The sequence below is a fragment of the Bremia lactucae genome, linkage group LG10, assembly GCF_004359215.1.
Source record: "Bremia lactucae strain SF5 linkage group LG10, whole genome shotgun sequence".
NCBI lineage: Eukaryota > Oomycota > Peronosporomycetes > Peronosporales > Peronosporaceae > Bremia > Bremia lactucae.
This window is the reverse complement of record NC_090619.1, coordinates 6,965,216-6,991,438: the sequence shown is the minus strand read 5'-3', so window position 1 is coordinate 6,991,438 and position 26,223 is coordinate 6,965,216. Positions and strand designations below refer to the sequence as shown.

The following is a 26,223-nucleotide window of genomic DNA, read 5'->3' as shown; positions in this document are numbered from 1 at the left end:
TTTTTTTCTCACTAGTATCATTGTTTTCGATGCTGAGTCTTTCAGCATTGTAATAAAAGTCAGCAATTGCTTTATTGTCCTTACTGAGTTTGTCCTTTTCAATGTTGATTAAAATCAGCCTTGGTATCTTTCGGATTGACCTTAGGGCCAACACGTGTCAAGCAAGAGCTAGAAATTCTTTTGCTCGTCTGAGATCCTCCCGTCCTTGAATAAGAGTCACTCTAAAACATATTACACATGTGGTTGGAAGACCCGCTGTCGATAACCCAGGCACCGCTTGAAAACCGCCTCCGCTGCGAGAAAAGCAACATTTGATCGCTCGTTCACTCGACTTGTCTCGTCCCTTTGATCGGCAGTCTTCGCGTAGTGGCCCATTTTGCCACAACGAAAGCACGTCCCAAACGGTGCCTTGCTCTTACGTCCGTGCTGCTTTTTGCACAGCTGCTTTTATTATTGCTGCCTGTAAGTAGCGACGTAGCTTCCTTGATGCGTGTTGATTCCTTCTAAAGCACTTCTTCAGCAATCAACTTGCTCACAGGATCCAAAAAACTGAACAACGGGAACGACATTCGAACGCTTGAATGAGGCTTTTGTAGCGCAAAAAACTTCGCAGCATCGTCACGCAAATGCCTTCTCGTTGGCCCGCAATTTGAGCTCTTTATCTCCATAACCAGTTTCTCTAACGTCACAATGTGCTCGCTGATATTTGGCGACGCAAATGAAAAAGTCGCGAGATTCTTCTTAAGCCATAGTCGGTTCGCCATATCATTGGTGCGATTAAACTCCTAAATGTCACCCACGCCTCCTGTGCACTTGTTGTAGTCACAGCGTGCATGAGCTGCAAATCGCTGAGGTTTAGAGCAATTACTGCGTGCGCCTGCTGCTCCATCGACTTTGAAACGGGAGCTTCGCCGGTGATCGCTTCACACAGTCGAAATCGCTCATGACCAATGTCGTACATCAAGTAGTGAAGGGTGTGATCCAAATCACGATGCTGATCCGGGTTTGTCAAACAAGGCGAACCCGACTTTCCTCCCACTTCACATCCATTGACAAATTCGATCTCGAACCACCGTGAGGTAAAGGGGGTTCGATCGTTCGTTGGAGATTTTATCCACCTTCGCATGATAGTTGGAAACTTCGTTCCCAACTGATGATGGATATTCGGGATCTCGTTCGACAGTACGACGAGACCCATCCTACTCGACAGAGGGTCCATCAGAAAACGAGCGGTTCTTCTACGCCCGTAAAAGAATAGGACTTTTTCAATTCCTACGCGCATCTCACAAGAGATGGGCGCCCTCCAATGAGAATCGTTTAAGGAATACATTTCCTTAGGGGCATGACAGGCACCGTAAACAGCATGGACAAGAGTCCTCCCCCCACAAGAGGCAAGGTATCCCTGCCTCTCTAGACAAACGGTGCAGCTTATAGCGTGCATTGACTTCGGTCCGTTTTCGATCCGTTCACGGAAAGCATCAAGCTTGTCAAGCCAGACCTTACGGTTTATGCTCTGTACATTCTATAAAAAGGCTATCCAAGCTTGGAACATTTTGACATCCTTTGCCCGTTTGCAAGTGTACCACCGATTCCGGAAAAGGCATTGATCAAGAATCCGTTATTCGACTCATCCAGTCTTGCGAAGTCATTCCAAACCAACGAGTTAGATTACCCTTAGAGGGCAACCAAAGCTTCTTTTTAGGAGCAAACTGCAGCGTATTGCGGTCCTTCTCCCGTTGGCTTATCTTAACTTAGCACTTGACCTTAAAGTGGCCCGAGAAAAGTAAATCTCGCTTCTTCAGCAAAGCTGTCAACCCACAGAGGGTTTTAGAAAACGGGGTGCTTTTCAGTTAGAACTGTTAAAGCAGCATTTACATGCTGCTAGCGATCCGACGTATTTGCCTCGGCCCGACACCTTTACGATTGAAATTTCTAATTTTGAGTCAGTCGAAGGCGACTCCTTGCTTAGATTGTTCGGCGAAATAGACGATGCCATTGAAGCTCAGCGCCTCGATGACGACGCAACGAAATTGAAGTTAGGTATGTCCTACTTGACTGGATGTGCCAAATCTTGGACTTAAGGGCTCAAGCTTCACGACACATATGTGTATAGGTCGTATGAGGGGATCAGGCAAACAATTGTGCCGCCACGTGCCAAATTGAGGGCTTGAGCAGAGCTCTTGGGTTTAAAACAGGGCAAGCGTAAATGTTTGCACTTTTGCCAGCACACACTATACCTTGTGAGTTGCATCGTGACAAAACTCATTGATAAACAAACACAGGTTACTGTGTTCATCTTGGGTCTTGCAGATGATTCTATCAAGACCCACCTGTTCTGGCTCGATTTAGATACGCTAGATCAAGCGATCTCTGTAGCGGAACAGAAGTGCTTCATCTTAAAGCTGGCTTTCGTCCACTCTGGTGCTTATCGTCCACCGAGACGACAGAAGGTCGGTTGCCTAAATTCATGGACCTCGTATATATAAAGAGCGAAAAGCCTCGCTTTACGAGATACAAATTATTGCAATGATGCAGTCGCCTATGAACATAGTGCCCACGCCAAATGTCTAGAAACACTGAACAAAATGGTCGACCTCCCGCTAAGAATAGCGGAGGACGCGGATTCGACGCTGTTGCAAAATCGCAATGGCAAGTTAAATTGTAAAATACGTACAACAGTAGGTGCGGAGCGCCCTACTGATCCAGTATCGTCAAAATTTTGCAGGCCTTTTAAGCGAAAGTTCCCCTTCACACACAAACATTGTGTGTAACTGCCCCTGGTGATAAGGTTAACCTCTTCACCTTGCAAACCAAAATGGCAAATAAGTTGCCACTAAAGTCGCTAGATGATTGCGAGGCTTCGAACAATTTGAGCTGACGCCAGTCCTAGAAAAGCGCAGACTCAAATTTATTGAGCGCGATAGACCTCTGACGAGGATGACAGTGCGCCTAGCAACAGATGCAACTAAAACAGTTAAGAAAAGGGTAGTTGGTATTCGCTACACGTTAAAGGGTACTCAGTACGATGATGATTTCATCATACTGGATTTGGATGATAATTTAAGCCATCGCTATATTACCAGGGCTCAGAAAGTACGATCCATGCATAAGTTCGCAGCATCAAGCCGTGACGATGTCTGTCTCTCATTCATCAAATTACTACATGACTAATGTGATAGAGCGTCCACAAGCATGTGGATGTCTTACGAGTGAATGCGATGGATTTACTTGTAGTACGGTCGTTAGCACGTCTGCTGAAGACCTCAGTGCAACGACCCATCACACTGTGGAGTTTGATTACGACGGCTGTGCACAAGCAGGCAGCGTCAAAAGTTCCACTATTGCGAGTTGGCCTTAGTACCGACGGCTGTGCGCCCAGGCAGCGTCGAAGTTCGACCACTCGAATAAATCGGTTGTTCCGAAACATGGATGTTTGCATAGGAAGCAAGATCAATAATATTTTAAACGCCTGTCTATAAGATACAGTGCAAAGTACCTAGATCGACTGTTGGGTCTTAGAGGATCTCGCCGTAGTTGCGCATCTACATCTAGAGGCGGTTCGGGAGAACTAATCTCGAATAATTTACATAATAAGTCTGATAGAACTTGAGATAATATGTTCCAAGACTCTATGGGAGTATAAACACCTGATCTAATAGCGCCTCCAAAGTTAGCTTCGGAGATAACTCAAGCCAACGCTTGAGCCTTAACGGTTCTTGCGTGATCTGCTTAGTGGAAAAGTCAAGCAGATCTGCGTACAGATGATAAGTACGTGGTCAATATTTGGTCGGCAATAACATAACCCTAGAACGAACGGGTTCTCAGCAGTTCATCGATGGATTAAAGTGTCCTTGATAAAAAGGCCTGGATTGAACGTCTTACGTCCCAATCCGGGGAGTCTCAGAAAGCAAATTGTTTATGTAAGGATTTTTCAAATTCAGGAATAAGTTCCATGATTCGGTACCATGCGAGTTGCCTAACGATAAAGGCAGTCGACACGACATCGACCTGATACCAGGTTTAAATACCGTGTCACGAAACAGTGGCCAATGCCTCGTGAACAAGTACTAGCAATCGACAAGTCCTTTACCGATCGCTTAGAAGTAGGCAATGTGAAGGAGCCACCCCCCCCCCACACACACACATAGCTCTTCGTCTTTCTATGTGCGTAAAGCAACAGGATGATGGAGGATTGGTCATGCGTTCACTAAGTCGAATGCTGCAACGGTACCGGCTTAAACACCGCTACCGAGAAATAACGTAATCATTAGTGGTATTTCAAAGAGTATCACATATTCGTCAATGGATCTGATGGATGGATTCTATCAGATCCTCATGCGTAAATAGATATTTTGTTCACAGCAGTGAGTAGACTAAGCGGAACGCTAAAGGATTAACTAGTTATGACTCAGCGGCTTCGTTCACCGAGCCATGAACGAAAAGTCGGACGTTAAAGTACATCGAAGTCACGTCCGAAAGGTTTACTTTCACTTATCCGTGAGAATTAGTTGTACGCCAAACTCAAGTGTATATTTGCGCAAGCGAAATGCCGCTTCAAGGAGGCATCGTGGGATAACACAGTGTCCGCTTTGATCCTGAGAAGACCAATGCGACCAACGCCTAGCCGGTGCCCCTCGATGTCAAGAAATTCAGAAATTTCTCGGCCTAGCGGCGCACTTGTACAAGTAGTAGCGCAACTATGCCGACATTACAATATATGTATGTTTCTTTACTCGAGAAACATGTAAAGTGATCATCGACTGAATTGTCAGCGCTCCTTCGAGGTGCTTAATACAATTGCCAATCTTGGTGAATGCAGACCAGGACAGACCGTTTCATGTGGTCTGTGGTCCCAGCAATTTTTTTAATCGTCTTTGCGTTAATGCAGTACGATTCAGGCGGTGCAGAGTGCGTCGTTTGCAATCAATCGCGTCAGCTTCAACCAGCTGAGATAATATTTATCCAGTGCATGACAAGGAACTCCTTGTCATGGAATACGCACTGGCTACGTTTTAGGCTTATCTCTGAGGAGATAGACCGTTTGTTGTTTCTTCGGACCATGCGTCTTTACACACGGCCGTAATCACTCCACACCTATCGCAAAAAGAATGGTAAGATAGTTGTCTTTCTCCGCAGATTATAACTTCTCCGCGGAATACAAACCAGCACGTATTTACGTCGTCGCTGGTGCCCTTTTCCGCCGGCCTGATTTTCGGCCGGCTGTACAAATTAACAGTGAGGAAAATCTACTGTTGCCGCAATATGTGTTCAATCGTCAACATCCGGCGTAAGAAGAACCTATCAAAAAAATAAGGCTCTTAAAACGTTTAATCGATCACGTCAAAAATTCATCACAACAATTTTTAAACGGGTTGTCGTTATTGTTTCGATCTTCATCAGATTGATACACAACATATACACGCAATGATTTTTAATATTGTACAACTATTGCTGGCGACAAACCTCGTGCCGTCATTCCCACTTGTAAAGTTTTGCGATTATGCATCATGTATGAGTGTCCTGATGCACCACTAAGTGAGCGTCGTGGACGTAAGAAGACTTACCTCACATTACCTCGCAACTTTTACTGGCCTCGCCACTATGAGTTCGTGCGCAGCACAAACGGCTTGAATATTTTTGATTACGGGTGAAACCTAGGACTTATCCTGTCTCCCGTTACAACAAATGCTTTTTCCGGCAGAGCGTGCGCAGTCCGCATTAATAAAATTTGCCTTCAGATATCCCGAAGACGCTCAGAAGCATACTAGTATTTTCGTATCTGTAGACCAATGAATCGAAACATTTCATCTTGCTCCATTCCCGAAGTCGATCACACCCAAAGGCTGTGCTCGTTCTTTTCTGACACAATATTTTGACTCCTTGTTCCCCGTGAATTGGTTCCGGATCGAGGTCCTTCTAAGTACACTTGGTGTACTTAACGGGGACTGTGTAACATTAGGGCAACTTTAGCCCGTTTTACTTTGCGCGCGTCCAGCGCTGACTGGACCGCGAGGAAAGAAGAAATAATGGTCTGTCTACCAATGGATAAGCTTTTAAAATACTAATATGTAAAGTAACATTCGCCAAATCTATCTTCCTTTTAGATAATATATTAATTAATAACCTTGAAGTATTTTACTTCATGTAACGATACACCCCGTTACAGAATCGGTAACATCGTAAATGTTGAATAGAATTATTGAATGAGAATGATTTTAAAGGTCTTTTTTCTCACTTAGGAAATAATTTATACTAATCCTCTTATTGAAAATAACATTGATGGACTTTACACCGCAGTGATGCCCGGATAGCACGTATGGTAACTTCTAATGTAGATACAATTGTAGGTTGTATCGTTGTATGGCTTTGTGAATTACTCACAACAAGCGATCTTTATCTTTATCTTTCTTTAGCAATAGCATATCTTATAATTATTTAAAAATCTCTTGATGATTCCAGCTTTTATATTACCCCGCCCGTTGTCGATTTACACATAGTCAAGGCAAAAGTATAAGCGACCCGAATTTTCCAGTCAATGTTAATGATTAAATGCATTTAAAACATAATGTATCTCATGAGCGAAACAGTCAGTTCTCCAGAAAATGTTAAGTATTCTTTTGCATCAAGCCATTTTTAAATTGCTTAAAAACGTTGTCGTAACAATAGACCAGTTTGTGTATTTGTTTTGTGTACGCCCATGTAGTATGATAGTTCCAGCGAAAGCACTTTGATGGTTTGCTTTCACATTTAGACTCGGAGCAATTTAAAGTTTCGATCTAAATTGGCGAGTAGGTCACCTTGTCGTGGAGTGTAAAACTGTGTGATCGCCACAGTTAAGAAATCCAGATCGATACCTCTCGTAAGCGAGAGGAATGACTCAGGATTTTCATGTTCAGACGTATAACTGTTCCTCTGTGCGATTGGTATCTTCAAACAATAGTCATTGCTGCCTGGTAATTCGGCATTAACGCGTTTGTATCAGCCGTCATGACCCTTTAAAAATAGCGTGATACGCGTGGGAGTAATAAACAAATAGATATTATTGCTATGACAATTTGGTGTGCTCTTGCCGGCTAAAGAGAGTCTGCAAGCGCTGTGACTTGATTATTAGGTGCGATGTTTAATTCGTAACCCAAACAAAATTTGGGAAAGGTTACAAGCGAGTTTTTCAGTATTTTGATCCGCTTGAATGTATAACTTCAAGGCAAAGTTCCATGAAGCGTGCCGTCACCAACACCTTTATGCAACTTCCATACTCAGTGAATACGACGCAAAAAATACTTATTTTATGCACAAGTGTGATATCAATCATATTCAATAGCAATAATGTCTTCATAAATCGTGTCTACTTTTGCCGTTGCTGCTTCCAACGATATACAGCAGGCATTCCATGTTCGGCGCCTTTCACTTTTACTTTTCTGCCTTTACTCTGCACCTTTCGCTCCAAGTCAAGTTTGGCGCTAATCCGCCCAATCTTTGTCGCACGTACCAATCGATTCCTTAGCTCCCGATACACGGCATCTTTCTCGACCTGCATCTTATACTTTTGCTTGGGATTGGAAACCAAATCGCGCAGTTCCGTCGTCTCGAGGTCGCGGGTGCGAATGCGATTAAATGCTCTATCTGCGAGCTCTGGGGCCGTGTCAAAGTGTCGAGCCACGTCAAAACTATTAACCTCCTCTCGCTCATTTACAAAAAGCGTATGCTTATTAATCTTTGGCGCATCTACAAAGTGAAGGCTGCAGTTGAGTCTCTCCGCCTTCCGCATGTCCACGGCGTGCTTCATATGCATATAGGCCAAGTCTTGCGTCTTTAGCAATCGAAGCGCCTTGGTCTCCACCGAATTTTTATGATTGTGCGTTGACACGTGCACACCAGCCTCCGTGCTAACTTCACGCATGCGATGATAGAACTCGTCCGGATTACGCAGCGACGCCTTGAGCTGCAACGTCTTCAGCCGCTTTTGCTTGCTATTGTAGTCCCGAGCGCGCTTCACATAATCCTTATGCTTTTCTAGTAGTCCGAGCTTCTGGCGCTCGCGTAGCTGCCCTCGCTCTTTGTGCTCCCGCCGCTTCACAACGTTGCGCAAAGAAGACATACCGTATATCTGGCTTTGAAGATAACAATGAATGGTAGCCTACTCTTTGAAATTTTTAATTTGATCATTTTTCACTTTTTTGTAAAGTGCTTAATTAATGAGAGTGATGCTCACCTTCTCTTATGTCGATATTTAGACACTCACCGATATAATTGTAACGGGATGTTTCGTTACATGAAATTAACACTTAAAAGTTGTTAATTAATATATTATCTAAAGGTAGAGAATATTTGGAGAATATTACTTTATATTACCTTTACATGGTAATATTTTAAAAGCTTATACAGACTCAAGAGAATTTGCAAATCTCTTGACTAAAGTTGCTCCAGATATACAATCATTATGTGTCTCTGCACCTATCCCTCATCACCTTGAAGTTGAAAGTCACAAATGATTTGTCACTCAGAGCCCTAGTGGACTGCGGAGCGTCGAATAACTTTATTCGTCGCCAGTCGCTAGAGGGTCGTAGGCTCAAATATGTTGAGCGCAACATCCCTCCAACGAGGATTACGGTGCGTCTAGCCACAGGCGCATCGATGACAGTAATGAAACGCGTAGTGAAATTTCACTACACGTTAAAAGATTCAAATACGTGGGGTCTTATCCCCTTAAAGTCTTCCGACTGTGAATGCGCTATCACAGTCGGGTCCTCTGCGATCGATTTCTACTCGACCTATGATCATCGCGTGTCCTTTTGGGCAACTGGCATATTCCTTGAATGTCGCCCGCTAGGCGTACATCCATGTGTACTCGACTTATTCGAGTAGTTGACCTTAGACGCTGCCTGTGCATTTGCACAGCCGCCGGAAGCTGACTCTACAGTGTGATTAGTAATCACACTGTGATCTTGTGCAGTCGTACTAACGACCGGACCACAAGTGAGGCCATCGCACTCACTCGTAGTACATCCACACGCTTGGGAGCGCTCCAAGACGTTCATCAGATGGCCATCTAATGAACAGTCGTTACTACGGCAGACGGAACGTCTGCCGCAAGAAACAATAATACGCCGCCTGCGGCTGTATGAACCGCAGCCGAAGGCGCCGCACTATTCGCTTACCGCATGTACTTGTTAACCATGCGCTAGAATTAAAAATGATGGATCTGATAAATCAACATCGTTTTTAATTAAGTGGTCCTATAGTGACCACTCTATCCAATGACAGCCATAGTGATTGTCTTTTAAGGGAGTGGTGATATAGCGGGGTGTATAGTTACATGAGACTAACACTTAAAGGTTTCTAATTAATATTTTATCTAAAAGCTAGATAATATTTGAGAAGTATTACTTTATATGGTAATATTCTAAAATCTTAACCATTGATAGATATATAACAGTATATCTTCTTTCTCCGCGGTCCAGTCAGCGCTGGACGCGCGCAAAGAGAGAGACAGATATATATGTTTTGTATTAGTTTATATTAAAGTTAGTATTAAAAATAGTTAGAAACAGAAGAACTTAAATATATTAAATACAGTCTTCTTTTAACCCTCTTTAAAGCAAGTGTTTTAAAGAGAGTCTTCCTTTGCACATACTAGTGACGTGAGGCACCACTCGCACTGAGGCAGTGCGAAGTGGACTTGTACTGAAGCAGTACAATTAAGTAGTGACTTGACACAACCGTTGTAATGGGGTAGCTCATTACATATTTTTATGGATGACGGTAATAATGAATATTGTTATCATTATATATAATGTTAACATTAATATACCACCGATAGTAATGTTGTAATACAATGTGACATTTCAATTATTTGGACGATTAAGGCCAGTAGTATAACCCCAGTACAGGAAGCCGTTGCGTGTTGTGTATCGATCGGATGACGATCGATATAAAGCCGGTAAATCTCTTAAAGATTTATCGGATGGATTTATCAGATGATCCATCAAACGCAGAAGGTCCTTTTCTTACGCGTAGTTTCTTTATGTCATTAAATAAGGCTGATGATGGAACACTTGTAATGAGTGTTGCAACAGTGAGATTATTTTCACTGTTGGAATGCAGCCGTTCGAAATCGGGTCGGCGTGATAACGCATCAGCGACGACATTAAATCGTCCTGCTTTGTATTCCACGGAGATATTATAGTCCGTGAAGAAGGATAGCCACCTCGCCATTCTTTGCGAGAGGTGTGGGCTGTTTACGGCCGTGCGTAATGACGCATGGTCCGTATATAAGATGAACGGTCTACCTCCGAGGAGGTAGACCTTAAGTGTAGCCAGTGCAAATTTCATGGCAAGGAGTTTCTTGTCATGCACTCGGTGATTTCGTTGAGCTGGTTGCAGCTGACGCGATTGGTAACAGACGACGCGCTCCGCGCCGTCCGTATCGTATTGCATTAATGCACAGCCGATTGCAAAAACGCTGGCGTCTAAGACGACATGAAATGGTATGTTTGGTCCGCGATCGCCAGGATTTGCGATAGCATCAAGCTTTGCTTGATACCTTCAAAGGACGCTGACAATCAGCGTTCCATAACCATTTCTTGTTTTTTTTTTATAAGAGACGAGAGAGATGAACTGTCATCTCGGCATAATTGCGTGAGTACTTGTGCAAGTACGCCGCTAAACCAAAGAACTTTCTAAGTCCCTTGACATCGACTGGAACTGGCCAGTCAGTGATTGCCTTGATATTTTCGGGATCAGGGCGCATGCCGTGTTAACCGACGATGCAACCAAGAAGTGGTATTTCGCTTGCAGCGAATATACACTTCTTGAGATTTGCATACAACTTATGCTTTCGCATACCTGACGAACGCGAGATTTATGAATTTCCACGTCCTTTTTCCGTCAATAGCCGGCTATGGACAAATACATCGTTAAAATAACTCGGTTCGAATTTTCGCACCGGTCTCAACAGGAACGTTACGCACCTGTTGAATGTTGCAGGGGCGTTAATAGCCCCTGTGTCATAACTTGCCATTCCCAGAGCATCCCACTGGGAGTGCTCACTGCTGTGTACGGGATGTCCCGTTCACGCAAAGGGTATAATAAAATCCATCCATCAGATCCATAGACGAAAAGATGGTTCTCTTAGACATACCAACTTTGATAACGTCTTTTCTAGGTATCGGCGTTTGAGCCGGTACCGTTGCAGCATTCAGTTTATTGAATGCGTGCACTATCCGTCACCCTCCTGTGGCCTTTTGCACACGAAAGGTCGGAGAGCTATGTGGGAAGGTTGACTCCCTTACATGGCCCTCTTCTAATTGATCGATGAAGAATTTATCGATCGCAAGTGCTTGGTTACGAGGCAGTGGCCACTGCTTCATGACACAGTACTTCCAGCCCGGTTTAAGCTCGATCTCATGTCGAGTGCCTTTATCTTTAGGCAGCTCGCATGGAAATGCTTTTGGGAATACATCCTATAAATCAATCAAATCCTTGAATAAATGATTTGTCTAAGTGATTCCTAGGATTGAGTAGAATATCTCTCAATCCGAGCCTTCACATCGAGGACAATCGTCCATCGATGAGCTGCTGAGAACTTGTTCATACTCTGCAAAAATTACCGCTGACCGAATATCGGTTACGTATTCGTCCTCTGTGATGAGTACTCAAATCTGCTAGATTCCACCACTATACAGATCTCTCAAGAACCGTTTAAATTCTAGGGTCGGTAATTAAGGTATATCCGAAGTTTACTTCGGAGGTACAGTACGATGATGATTTCATCGTACTGGATTTGGATGACATCCTAGGTTTACCTTCGCTCAGAATTTATGAGCCAAGATTCAGCTGGCAGCATCAATTCGTAAAAATGTCTTCTCCCGGACTCTGAATGTTGCGGGTGCACGTGTTAGGTCATCACGTGAATACGACCACTCTTTCGAGATCGACTATGCGTGCGAGTCGGACGAAATGGCCGACTCAGGGAGAACAGAACAGTCGCCTGACTATCGTCAGGCGGCTGACTATGAGCCTTCAAAAAAGAGGGGGCTCAATCGGATAGACGTGCTGGTAGCATTCGCTACAGCATGTTGGTTCCGACGATAAGGAATATTCCTCATCGCCAGCACCGTCTCCCGTGCCGTCACCCGCACATATTTCTGTGTGTGGTGATGGCGATGGCATAAGCCATCGTAATAGAAGTTCTTGTGGTACCCACTTCAGCGGACACCACTCAGGGGATCGTAGACACTAAAATGTTTCGTCTTGCCCCTAAGAAGAAGCCGTGGCTTTTGCCCGAACGGCTAATCAATAGCTTGTCTGGAGAGACTACTCCTCACAATTAATACCTCTTATTTATTGCGACAAAGCTACATGGCTTCATCCCAGCGCGAAAAACTTGGCGCTAAGATTTTTTTTAACTCAGTTCTTTTCTTAAGCATCGATGGTTTAGTGGCAACAACAAGCGAGATAAAGTATCGCTGATGCAAGCCTGGAGCGCGTTCATTCGCAATGTCAAAGACATTGGACGCGAAGCCTGGCTTCAAAGACTTAACGCGATTCGCGTTAAGTTTGAGAAACGAACTCCAACTGGTTCAAGGTATAAATTGCATCGGTTGTCTCGTGAGGCAGGACTTCCATGCCTCACGTGGGGTGATCCCTGTCCGTGTCGTGTTGACAACACGAAACGAGTGTAAGGGGATGTCTATTCCCCTTCTTCGCCCTGGTGAAGCGCTCGTATCTCTATCGAGATGCGCGATGCGATTGACGTTTTGCAATCGACTTACAGGCGCCAGGGGCGCGTGTTTTTCAAGTGACCATCTGATCCATCGGATGGGTCTCGTCATACTGACGGACGAGGCCCTCGACGTCAACAACGAGCTGGGAACCAGGCTCCCAGCTGTCATGCGAAGGTGGATAACCGCGCCAGCGAACAAGACTACTCGTTCGCTGCCCCTTCACATCACGGTGGTTTATTATATACGATCCACAAGGAAACGTTGACCACCGTGGGAATCCACCAATGGTTGCGATGGAGGAGGAACAATTAGATCCGACCCGTCTCGACCGCAACCTTCACGTATTTGAGGAGGGACTTGAACACGAGCGCGGTTAGCGTCACTCGTTAGAGTAGACGGTGCAGGCTCACTATATCGAACGGTTAGAAAATCTTTCGATCAGTGCGAACTCAATGTTGGAGTACGAACGGAAGTACCACGCTCTTCGTTAGGAGCTGCCGTCAGCTTATCGCGGTTTCGAGGGTCTTCGGACCCGGCATGAGAAACTCCAGATCAAACACCCTAGAATCTGGTTTGTGACCACAATAATCTTTTAGGGATTCTTGAAAAGGGTGGTCAGATCCGTCCTCGGAAGAAACCGCGCACTGATGGTACGGGAGGAGCCGACCATTGTAAAACGGAGGATGCGTTATCATTCAACGTGGCAATTCTATTTTGTACGCAATGCCTCTGCGATGCAGTACACGGAAAGGCTTAATGAACTTGGGATGTAGTTTACTGCTACCCACATTTGTGACTACACGCTTAAGTAAGTTTACCGTAGAGAGTAGTACTAGGTCATCAATTGCAAATGAAAGAACATGTGCACTTCCATGTTTGTCTGCGTTCCTTTTTTGACGGTCCACTGCGTTAGCAAATGAACCCTGTACGAATTGGACTACTGATTCTCGAGCCAGCAGAAATTCCTCTGCTGAATCATTTGTTTTGTCTTTTTCAGTGCGCTTTGTGCGCACTGCCATGAGATCTTTCTCATCTTTGATGTCGATTGCTTCAATATTGACGTCATTCGCGTCGTTGGATACTTCGACGCGTGATGAGCATGAGCTAGAAATGGACTTGCTCGTGGGAGCCCCCCCTAAACTAGAGGATTGTTCTTATTTGGTGGGTATGCGTGGATGGCGTAAGCCATTTACGAAGAACGGTGTATGCGTTGTAGACGCATGCACCGAAACATTGATGGCGAATTCGACCATCGGTAGAAACTCGCTCCAATTCGGGTACGATTGGTTGTAACCTCGAAGAATCTTTTCAAGGATGCGATTTACGCGTTCCGTCTAATCATCTGTCTCTGGATGATGAGAAGTTGACATAGCAGCCATGTTCCGAGAGATTGGAACACGGATTGCAAAATCTCCGCCGTGAACGGTGAATTTCTATCGGAAGCCGGTTCACGGGGTAAATCGTGGGGTTTGAATACCGTGTCGATAAAGACACGGGCACAGCCCGGAGCCGTGATCGAATGTGGTACTGCAACAAGATGTACCATCTTGCTGAATCTGTCTGCAAAAACAAGGATTCCATTGTTTTTGTGATCGTCTTCGGAAAATTCCAAGACGAAGTCCATATATACGGACTGCAAACATTCTGCCGGAAGTGGTAGAGGTTGAAGAGGTGCACGGGATGAAGGGCTAGGCTTCACCCTTTCATACCTCTCTAGCACGAATGTACTTGCGCACGAACTAATACTGGCGGGGCCAGTAAGAGTCGCGACTTACTGCGAGATGGGTTTCCTCACGTCCACGTACCCACTTGTCGGTACATCGTGACACTCATACATGATGCATAAGCGCAAATCATTGTGAGTCGGGATGACAACACGTGGAGTGTCGCCGTCAACGGCTGTGTACCAATCGCTGCTAATCGCGCGAATGGGCAGTGATGTAACGGGGCACCATTTGCTAGTACTGATTACAGTACTAGTCAACCTTCTGCTGCAGTCCCGGAGTCGGTCAGAGCGAAAGGCTGTGCTTGTGTTTTTGTTGACACTATGTTTCGACTCCATGGCTTATCCTGTGAGCTGGTCTCAGATCGAGACCCTGAATACACGGCAGAGTTTTGGCATGCTGTGTTCAAATCACTTAAAACACAGTTAAAAATATCAACTTCTGACCATTGAAACATATGGTCGGACAGAACGTGCAAATCGTATCCTCAAAGTCATAACTTCACCGATACGTCCACTTGTCTCCGAATCGGAGCGAGATCTTGCCGATCGTATAATTTGCCATTAAAATTTCAGTGCACGCTCTTTCAAAGCATTAACCGTTTTACGTGAACTGCTTACGCCATCCACGTAATATCATCTTCTTTAAAAAAACTCTTATTCAAGTGGGGAGGGACTCGCTCGAGCAAAGAACTGTCTAGCTCTTGCTTATCACGCTTCGCATTGACCCTACGGTCAATGCAAAGGAGACCAATGTTGGTCTAATCATCATTGTAGTGGACAAACTCAGTAGTGGCAACAATGCTATTGCTGACTTTTATAGCGATGCTGAAAGACTTCCATCGAACAAGATGTTATTTAGTGAGAATATTAATGCTCACACGAACGAGGAGAATGAACCTTCCGCAGTGCGCACATGTTGCTGAAGACAAAAATAAAACCGAGTCAGCAGGTGAAGTTCTGCTGGCTAGAGAAGCAGTTGTCCGCATCATACAGGATTCCATCGATGATGCGGTGGACCGACAGAAACGGAACTTTGACAAAAATGGTTGAGCAAACATACTTTTATTCAATGTAAACGACCTAGTCCTACTGTCTCCACATGTCAAAATTCCGAACGCGAAAAATTGCGTAGCTTTTCTTTCATTATAGTGACGTGTGTCCACCTCGTATCGGATGTTGCGGAAGGGTTGTATAAAATAAAGATTTATCTCAACTATTTTTTTTTAATATTTATATTTAATATGTTTAACCCTTCCAAACATGTTGTGACGAATGTGGGCAGTAACAAATTACTGCCCAAGTTTTCTGCCCTGTTCTGTGTGCTGCACCGCCAAGGCAATGCATACACGTTCGAGCTGCCTCGTAGGACGCGTACTCATCCTACGTTTTATGTTCGGCTTGTCCGCTCTTATCATCAGTACGAGGATTCTTTCGATTTCGGATCATCTAAGGCGTCTATTAAAGCCTGATGGTCCTGAGCTAAAGCAAGATAGTCTCGGGACAGAATCTGGCTCTCACGAACTAGTCGGTCTACTGCATCCCCAAGGATAAGACCTTTTTACGAGCTGTCACCAGCTCGTTTTGAAGGGACTGATGCATCCTTTCATTCGTTAGTTGATCAGTTGCAACTTGTGCATAATTTATCAACTGGTCACGGGAAACAATACCGACCTTCACCGCTAGCTCGCGCCGGCGGGATCGGTCTAACAAATGTCCTCCCTCCAATAATACCAATAATAAAGGGTGTGATCCAAATCACGATATTGATTCGGGTTCGTCGAACGAGGCGAGCCCGATTTCTCCCACCTCCACATCCGTTGACGGATTCGAGCGGTGAATAGCGTTGCCTTGTTGAAATTGTCTCAAACCACCATGAGGTGAAAGGGGTTCGAGCGAGTTATATCGTTTGTTGGCGAGGATATCCACCCTCGCTTATAGTTAGGCACCCGTTCCGGGTCTCATTTAACAGTTCGACGAGACTTTTCCACCTCGACAGGGGTGCACTAGAGAACGAGTGCTTCCCGTGAAAAAGGATTGGACGTGTTGAATCCCTTCGCGCATCTCACAAGAGATGAGCGTCCTTCAATGAGGATCTTTGAGGGAGATTGCTTCCTAAGGGGCATGACCTGCACCCTTACAAGCAGTATGAGTATGAGTCCCCCAACGAGAGGCAAGGAATCCCAGTCTCTCTAGACAAATGGTGCAACATATAGCGTGCACCGACTACGGTCCGTTTTTGAACCGTTCACGAAAAGCATCCAGCTTGTCAAGCCATACCTTACGGCCTATGTTTTATACATTCTCCACAAATGTTTTCAAGCTTAGAACAGAGGAGTGGCATCCTTTGCCCGCTTACAAGTGTACCACCGATGCCGGAAAAAGGTATCGATGAAGAATTTCGTTTCGTCATCACCAGGCTTGTGAAGCCTGGATGAGCCGAGCAACGGAATATGGTACCGATCGTTGGACATACCAGACCAACGCGTTTAATTGACCTTAGAGGGGCAACCACGGCTTCTTTTCGGGACCACTCCACATAACATCGCGTTCCCTCCCCCGTAGGCTCATGTTAACGTTAACGCTAACATGGCTCTCGGCGCGATCCTTAGAATCGCTCCGTTCCATTCGCAAACAAAATGAATTTAAACAAGATGTAATATTATAATAAAATTGGAATTTTATAAAAAAAAACCAATAACATAAATTCACATACAGGGAAGACATAATAGTATTTCCCTGTCACTTCACATCAGTCACTATTGTGGCTGTTAGTTGAGGGGGGAGGTGACGGGGTGCCCCCGTTACATAAATATTATTACCTATAAGAGGAACGATAAAAATATAATTTCCTATGAGAGGAAAATAATAAAAAAGTACAAAATGATTACTTTATTAATTTTGACTTAATAATTCCAATATTACCAAATTTGGCAATATTGACGCAATAAAACATTAGGTCTACTGATTAGTGAATTTAATTTAAAATCAATTCCGTTAATCGTCACAAGACACGATTTACGGTGCGCAAGTAGGCACCATACATAGTTTGTTATTAATATAATAAAGTGATTAGTAGATGAAAGACCGTTACGTAGTAACTTAATACATAACAGTTTTACTTTTTCTCTATTCTAAAGCCTTAGAATTATCCTATGGTAGCTAGCTTTTCCTAGATACTTAGAATCTTCCTCTTATACGTCGTGTACAAGAAGTGGTCGAGGCGCTCACCTTCACTGTAATCAGAGTAATCTCACTGTTGATTTGCGCTGCCGGCTCAAAATCGGACCGGCGCGAAAGAGCATTAGCGAAAACGTTAAGTCGTCCTAGCTTATACTCCACGGAGAAGTTCAACTCGGAGAAGAAAGCCAACGATCTCGTCATTCTAACGAAAGGTATGGGCTGTTTACGGCCGTGCGTAAAGACGCATAGTCTGCATAAACAATAAACGGTCTAACTTCCAAGAGATAGACCCTAAACTTAGCAAGTGCGTATTTTTTCATGGCAAGGAGTTCCATGTCATGGGGTCAAAGGTTCTCAGGTATCTTCAAAATAAGTTTCAAAGAAGAAACGGAGACAATAAATGTCTTAGTAAACAAGGATCAAGTCTTAGCGCTTGTACACTTGATCTAATAGCGCCTTCGAAGATAACTTCGGAGATCCCTTAATTGCCAACGCTTGAACTGAATCGGTATTGTGTGATCTGCGTAGCGGCAAAGTCAAGCAGACTTGCGTACTGCGTGGCCGATATTCGGTAGGCAATAGTATTTATCGAGAACAAACGGGTTCTCAGCACCTCATCGATGGACAAAAGCTCCGCGATGAGAATACTCGGATCGAACGTTTATGTCCCAATCCTGGGAGTCTTTGAAGATAAATTCATTATATAAGGATTTAATGGAATTTAAAGATGTCTTTCTTGAATCAGTACCGTGGAATTTGCCTAAAGATAACGGCACTCGACACGAAGTTGACCTAATCCTAGGTTCTAAATACTGTGTCATGAAGCAGTGGCCGTTGCCTCGTAAACAAGTAATAGCGATCGACAAATTCTTTGCTGAACACTTAGCAGCGAGCCATGTGAAGGAATCAACTTCCCCACATAGCTCTCCGACCTTCTGTGCGCGTAAAGTAACAGGAGGATGGCGGATAGTGCATGCATATAATAAATTGAGCGCTACAATGGTACCGGCTCAAACGCCGATACCACGAAAAGACGTCATCATTGACGGTATGTCAAAGAGTACTGTCTTTTCGTCAATGAATTTGATGGATGGATTCTATCAGATCCTCATGCGTGAACAGGACATCTTGTTCACAGCAGTAAGCACCCCAAGCAAATTACTATGGGAGTGGATAGTTATGCTACAGGGGCTTAGTAATGCCCCTGCGACATTCAACAGATGTGTGACCAATCTGTGGAGATCGGTGCGGGATTTTGCACCGAGCTATTTTGATGATGTCTTCGTTCATAGCAGAGCCATGAATGGAAAGTCGGATGCTGAAGTACATCGTATCCACGTCCAAAAGGTTCTTACACTTTTGCGTAAGTATAAGCTGTATGCAAAAAATCTCAAGAAGTGTATATTCGCTGCAAGCAAAATTCCACTTCTTGGGTGCATCCTGGTAAACATGGTGCTCGCCGGAAAAGATCAAGGCGATCGCCAACTAGCCTGTGCCAGTCGACGTCATGGGACTTTCGAGAGTTCCTCGGCTTATCGTCGAACTTACACAACTACTCCCGCGATAATGGCAAATGACACTTCATCTCTTTACTTTGTTGAAGAAAGATGTAAAGTGGTCATGGAACGCTGATTGTCAGCGTTCCTTTAAAGGTATCAAGCAAAGCTTGATGCAAACGCATATCCTCGTGATTGCAGACCAAGACGATTAATTCATGTGGTCTGTGACGCAGCGATTTTGCAATCGGCTGTGCGTTAATGCAATACGATACAGACAGCGCAGAGCACGTTGTCTGTTATCAATCGCGTCAACTTCAACTAGCCAAACCCAACTATCCAGTGCAGGTCTCTGGGGGCTTATCCCCACTGAAATTATTTGGGAGTATCCTACCCAATTGCATCTCGCTGTGGTTGCGCTACCACAGCGAGATCCTCTACGATCGACTCTCGAGTCGATCTAGGACTTTCGCACTGTTTCTTATAGACGGGCGTTTTAAACTTGTTTTAAATGTTGCTTTTCAAACAAGCATCCTTATTTTGTACCACTCACTTTACTCGAGTGGTCGAACTTCGACGCTGCCTGTTTGTGCACCTCCGTCGGGATCTAACTCTACAGTGTGTTGGGTATTCACACTGAGGTCTTGTGTAGTCATGATAACGACTGACCCACAAGTGAGGCCATCGCACCTACTCGTAGGACATCCACACGCATGTGGACGCTCCAGGACGTTCATTAATTGTCCATCTGATGAACAAGAGACAGGCGTCGTCACTCCTTGAACCTGCCAAATTATACATGGCTCGTAGTTTTTGAGCCATGGTAATTCAAGGATGACGTCAAATTTGTCATACAAATCAAGTACGATGAAGTCATCATCGTAGTGCTTACCCTTTAACGTGTAACGGATACCAAGTATACGTTTCTTTACTGGAACAGATGCGCCTGTTGCTAGGCGCACTGTCATTCTCGTTAGAGAGATATCGCGCTCAATAAATTTAAGTCTGCGATCTTCTAGTAATTGGCGTCTATTAAATAAATTCAAGTTGCGATCTTCTAGTAATTGGCGTCTAATAACATTTTTGACGCCCCACAATTGACTAGGAACTTGAGTGGCAACGTATTTGACACTTTATTATCAGGGTAATGAGGCGAACCTCACCCCTAGGGGCAGTTACACACAATGTCTGTGTGTGAGGAGCAACTGTCGTAAAAAAGGCCTGCAAATTCTTTTGATGTTGCTTAATCGTTATGGCGCTACGCACCTAGTGACCCCGACCGTGATTTGACGACCTGCCGCTCCGTTGCGATTACGCAACTGCGTCGGACCGCGTCCTTCGCTGTTGCTAGCAAGAGGTCGGTCTTTTTACTTGCTATGAAGTATGTTCTCGTCAAATTCAGAGTTCATCTGCTGGGCTTCAAGCCGTTTGTGATATACAAAGATCACGCGTCATTACGCACTACGACTAAGTTAGCCCCATCTCCCACAGGGAATGGCCCGATGGCTATCCTTTTTCGCCGAATATAACTTCGAGGTGAAGTACAAGCCTGGCAAACAGAACGCTTTGGCCGATGCGTTATCACGCGCACATCATGAAAGTGTGAAGCTCTGCTACGAGCTCTTAAGAACTCTAAATCGGATTTTAAATTGTCGGCACGTTTGCGTGCAAGGTTACATCGATTTGTTTCGATAACGACCTGTTGCTTTATTGCACAGATGCCGCGGATACTCCGCGTGTCGAGGATTTGAAGTACCGAATCCTCTATGAGGCACACGATACTGTCCTTGGTGGTCATCTTGGTAGAGAAAAGATCTACGGCTCTGTAAGCCAGATTTTTTTTGGTGGCCCAAACTTTATAAATGGGTCAGCACGTGTCTTCGCACATGCGAAACTTGCCAACGGGTTAAGCCTCGGCGCATGCTGCTGCGCCACTGGCGAGCATTCCCGTCCCCATAGGTTGCCGGGAGTCCATTAGTATCGATTTTGTTTTCGGTTTACCGAAAGTTCGGCCGGTAACTCCAGCATAGTGGTCTTTATTAACCGATTGAACGAAATGGCTCACTTAGTGGCCGTGTCGGATTCCATTGATTGTGAAGGTACAGCAAGGCTGTTTATTGATCGCGTTTTTTTGACGACATGGTGTGCCAGTGGCAATTGTCTCTGATCGGGACTTCCGTTTTCACGGGTAGATTTTGGAAATTAATTTTCCGAGTGCTTGGCACCAAATTGGATATGTCCACTGCGGACCATCCGCAGACCGATGGTCAAAATGAACGTGTAAATCGCGTCATTGAAGACGTTTACGTAGTGTGTGTGCACCGACACCAAAACGCTGGAGCTCAATGCTCCCAGTGGTGGAGTTTGCGTTAAATATCGTTGTTCATGCCTCTAAAGGATATACTCCGCTCTTTATCAACGCCCTCACCCACCCACGCGTTCCATTTACAATACCACTGCGTGGTTCAGGGCTTGGTGAGGGAGAATTGGCCGATATGCTTGCTGATATCAGCCCTATTACCGTTCGGAAACAAGTAAGCGAGTTTCTCGCGACGCGATTAAGTGTCTTAAGACATGTAAGGGATACGATGGCTGATAGCCATGACAAACAGAAAGAACAAACAGATGTCAAACGCAGTAGCCGTATTAATTCTGACGTGGTCGGAGACCGAGTTTTACTAAACGCTTAAAATATAGCAACTAATTCATTTTCCGCGGTCTTCAAGACCAAATTGCGCCCGCGCTTTATTGGACTTTTTACGGTCGTGGCCAAGAAGGACCTAGCTTAACGCTTAACCTTCCTAGCAAGCTGCGTACACACTTAGTGTTCTACGTTCTTGCTTAAGCCATATCGGGACCCTTCCCACGTGGACTTGAAGGAGCTTGCGCCGCGACAGGCGGTCGTGCCGCAGATTGTTGCATCCTCTATGGAAATTGCCGCTCTTGATCTTCATCTAGCGGATTCGTAATGTTGTTGGACTCGGGGTACTGTGTCCTGCTCAATGCAGTTAAGACATCAGCGTCACCACGTTTTGGGAACGGATTCGGGGCCCGCCGGCGTTCATTTTGAGGAGAAGGTTTGTAAGAGCGATGCGAGTGGGACTTTCAAAGTCCACCATTTGCTCATCGTCGAGGAAGGTGCTAAAAGTCTGTGATTCACGCTTGATTGCCATGGAACAAAGAAAAGAAAAACACAACCGAACGGTTAGCTGTTTAGGTTCCAACCACAAAGAGGAAATGAAGCGAATGTTGTTACCCGGTGTCAACAGTCTGATGAGGGAGAGTGTAACGGGGCACACTCGGCTGGAGAACCGTTGTTGTGGTACATTTAAATAACGGATTATATACCCTTTTATCTAATATTAAAATAGTTCGTTATTCAAATCCATTTATTATAGGTAACAAATGTGGTCGCTGCCAGATAATAATCTGGTGGCCGAAATCTATTTTTAAATAGATAGGGTTAATTTTTTAGATTTAAATGATTATATAAAGTGCAGTTCCCCTTTTGATCTGAAAGCGTTAAGTGCCTTTCTACGGCTTGAGCATTGAACTGTAAGAGATAGAAGCCTTTCTAAGGTATATCCTCTTGGGCACTTATTGCCACTTGGTTCTACAAACCCCTGAATCCCTTGAACTAGGAATCCTTAAGCTTTAATAATTTGTACGACCTTCTGAGTTGTTAAACCTATTAGTTCAATAGAACTAAGTGACTCTCTGAGTCTGAAAGACTTCCTCTGACTTTAGGAGCGAGGTAGCTCCATTACAGCTTCTATCTCTTGCAGGTCACACTCAAGCCTTAGGAAGGCACTCAACGCTTTTAAGATAAAAAAGGAACTGCACGTTCTGTAATTATTTAACCTCAAAACCTTACCCTAGCTAATTTTAAAAATAGAATTTGGCCGCCAGATTTATATCTGGCGGCGACCACATTTGTTACCCATAATAAATGGCTTTAGATAATTAATTATTTTAGAGTAGAAAAAATGGTGTATAACTCGTGATTTAAATGTACCACAACAACAGTTCTTCAACCGATGTGTGCCCCCATACATTTTCCTGTGATCTTGCCGGCTAAAGAGAGCGCAATGACTTAATTATCTTGATCCGCTTGGAATAAGCAATATTCCGTACACTCTGTCAGCCAGTACCTCTACATGTATAACATAAGGCCAAGTTCCAAGAAGCGTGCCGTCACCAACACCTTTATGCAACTTCCATACTCGGTGATTGGATCGTAGTCTTTTTTCGATTCCTGCAATGTCTGCTAAAGGGTTACACATAACCTTTCAAAATGCTACATGCGAGGTCAGTACCGAACATATCAAGATGACTCAAGTGACCCAGAGGGAGAAATTATTAGTTCTCGAATGTGAACAAGTTGAGTCTGCAAACATGAGTGCGACGCAAAAAAAAACACTTATTATGCACAAGTGTGATATCAATCATATTCAAAAGCATAACATGACTTCATAAATCATGTCTATTTTTACCGTTGCTGCTTCCAACGATATACAGCAGGCATTCCATGTTCGGCGGCTTTCACTTTTACTTTTCTGCCTTAACTCTGCCCCTTTTGTTCCAAAATCAAGTTGGGCGCTTATCCGCCCAATCTTTGTCGCACGTACCAATCGATTCCTTAGCTCCAGATACACGGTATCTTCCTCGCCCTGCATCTTATACTTTTGTTTGGAATTAAAAAATAAAATCGCGCAGTTCCGTCGTCTCGAGGTCGCGGGTGCGAATGCGCTTAAATGCTCTATCTGCGAGCTCTGGGGCCGTGTCAAAGTGTCGAGCCACGTCAAAACTATTAATTTACTCTCGCTCATTTACAAAAAGCGTATGCTTATTAATCTTTGGCGCACCTACAAAGTGAAGGCTGCAGTTGAGTCTCTCCGCCTTCCGCATGTCCACGGCGTGCTTCATATGCATATAGGCCAAGTCTTGCGTCTTTAGCAATCGAATCGTCTTGGTTTCCACCGACTTTTTATGCCACCCCTCCGTGTCAAATTCTCGCATGCAGTGATAATTTAAATCGTCCGAATTGCGCATCAACGCCTTGAGCTGCAACGTCTTCAGCCGCTTTTGCTTGCCGTTGTAGTCCTGAGCGCGCTTCACATAATCCTTGTAACGGGGCACTACAACTTCTACTGCTCCAGTACGAGTCCACTTCGCACTGCTTTAGTTGCGAGTGGTGCCTTACGTTATTTCACGTACACCAGTACGTGCAAGAGACTTATCTTAGAGACAAGTACCTTAAAGAGGGTTAAATGAGAACTGTATCAATATAATGAGTTTCTCTTCTTTCTATCTGTCAATGCTAACATAATTATAAACTAATACTAACATGCTATTGAAATCTAATCTGTCTCTCTCTCTTTGTTTACGTTTACAGCTGATAATTCTGCGGGGTAAATAGATATAAGGCCTATACCTATTTATTGATAAGATTTCTGAGCATTACTATATAAAGTAATATTCTCCAAATATTATTTACCTTTTAGATAATATGTTTAGTAACAACCTTTAAGTGTTAATTTCATGTAACGATACACCCCGTTACACCACCCCGCCCTTAAACGACAATCACTCTGACTGTCATTGGGTAGAGTGGTCACTAAAAGACCACTTAAATAAAAATGATGTTGATTGGTCAGAACCATCATTTTAATTTGTAACCGCATAAGAACAAGTCCATGCGGGATGGTGGTAGTGCGGCGCCTTCGGCTGCACTTCGTGCAGCCGGGGGTGATGCACTGTTATCTCTTCCGGCAGACGGAACTTCTGCCGGAGTATCTTCTTCTCGCGCAACACTAGATATTGCAGGAGCACGTGGTGGTTCACCACGTGAATACGACCCCTCTTTGGAGGTCGACTAGGAATGTGAGTCGGACGAAATGGCCGACTCGGGGAGAATACAACAGTCGCCTGATAGACGTCATGCGGCTGACTATGAGCCTTCGAGTGAGAGGGCTCATTCTGATAGACGAGTTAATAGTCTATATGGTTCCGACGATGAGGATGATCCCTCATTGCCCGTTCCGTCTCCCGGACGGTCACCCGCACTTTTTTCTGTGTGTGGCGATGACGATGGCGTTAGTCATAGTAATACAAACTTGTGGTAACCCTGCTTCAGTTGGTACCACTCAGGGAAATGCAGACAATAAAATGTCTCATCTTGCCCCTGAGAAGCCGTGGCTTTGCCCTAACAGCTAGTCAGTAGCTTGTCTGGGAAGACAACTCCTCACAATAAATATTCCTTGTTTATTGCGACAAAGCTTCATCACAACCATTGGTGCATTCCCACGGTGGTCAACGTTTCCTTGTGGAACGCATCCAGAACCACCGTGATGTCAAGGGGCAGCGAACGAGTTGTCTTGTTCTCTGGCGCAGTTATACACCTTCACATGACAGTTGGGAGCCTCGCTACCAGCTGGTTGCTGAGGTTGAGGGCCTCGTCCGTCAGTATGACGAGACCCATCCGATGGTTCACAAGGTCTATCGGATAACACGCGCCCCTAGCGCTTGTAAATTGATTGCAAAACGTCAATCATCCCGCATCTCGATAGAGATGCGGGCGCTCCCCCAGGGCGAAGAAAGGGAATAGACATCCCCTTACACTCGTTTCGTGTTGTCAACACGACACGGACAGGGATCACCCCACGTGAGGCATGGAAGTCCTGCCTCACGAGACAACCGATGCAATTTATACCTTGAACCGGTTGAAATTCGTTTCTCAAACTTAACGCTGATCGCGTTAAGTCTTTGAAGCCAGGCTTCGCGTCCAATGTCTTTGACATTGCGAACGAACGCGCTCCAGGCTTGCATCAGCGAGATTTTATCTCGCTTATTGTTGCCACTAAACCATCGATGCGTAAGAAAAGCATCTAGATAAAAATCTTCCTCAGCGCGAAAGTTCTTCGCGCTGGGATCAAGTCCATGCAGCACGGGGGGGAATAAGATTCGAACCGTGTGTCGGATCTAGAGTCGATGATCGACAAAATCGATCGCTTCCTTCATGATTTGGAGAAGGGACTTGACCACGAGCGCGGCAAGCGTCGCTCGTTAGAGCAGACGGTGCAGGCTCACCATATCG

The 26,223-nt window shown here is 44.7% G+C and overlaps 2 protein-coding genes across 2 annotated transcripts; both read right to left on the bottom strand.

Annotated features, from left to right (window-relative positions):
- Nucleotides 1–7,345: 7,345 nt before the first annotated feature.
- On the bottom strand, nucleotides 7,346–8,098 carry CCR75_008496 (uncharacterized protein; the record flags this gene model as incomplete). Its single annotated transcript, XM_067966548.1, has 1 exon — nucleotides 7,346–8,098. The coding sequence occupies one exon, from the start codon at nucleotides 8,096–8,098 to the stop codon at nucleotides 7,346–7,348; it is 753 nt and encodes a 250-aa protein (XP_067818703.1).
- A 15,724-nt stretch (nucleotides 8,099–23,822) lies between these two features.
- Nucleotides 23,823–24,179, bottom strand: CCR75_008495 (uncharacterized protein; the record flags this gene model as incomplete). Its single annotated transcript, XM_067966547.1, is given in 2 exon segments — nucleotides 23,823–23,934; nucleotides 23,947–24,179. The coding sequence occupies 2 exon segments, from the start codon at nucleotides 24,177–24,179 to the stop codon at nucleotides 23,823–23,825; spliced, it is 345 nt and encodes a 114-aa protein (XP_067818702.1).
- Nucleotides 24,180–26,223: the final 2,044 nt, after the last annotated feature.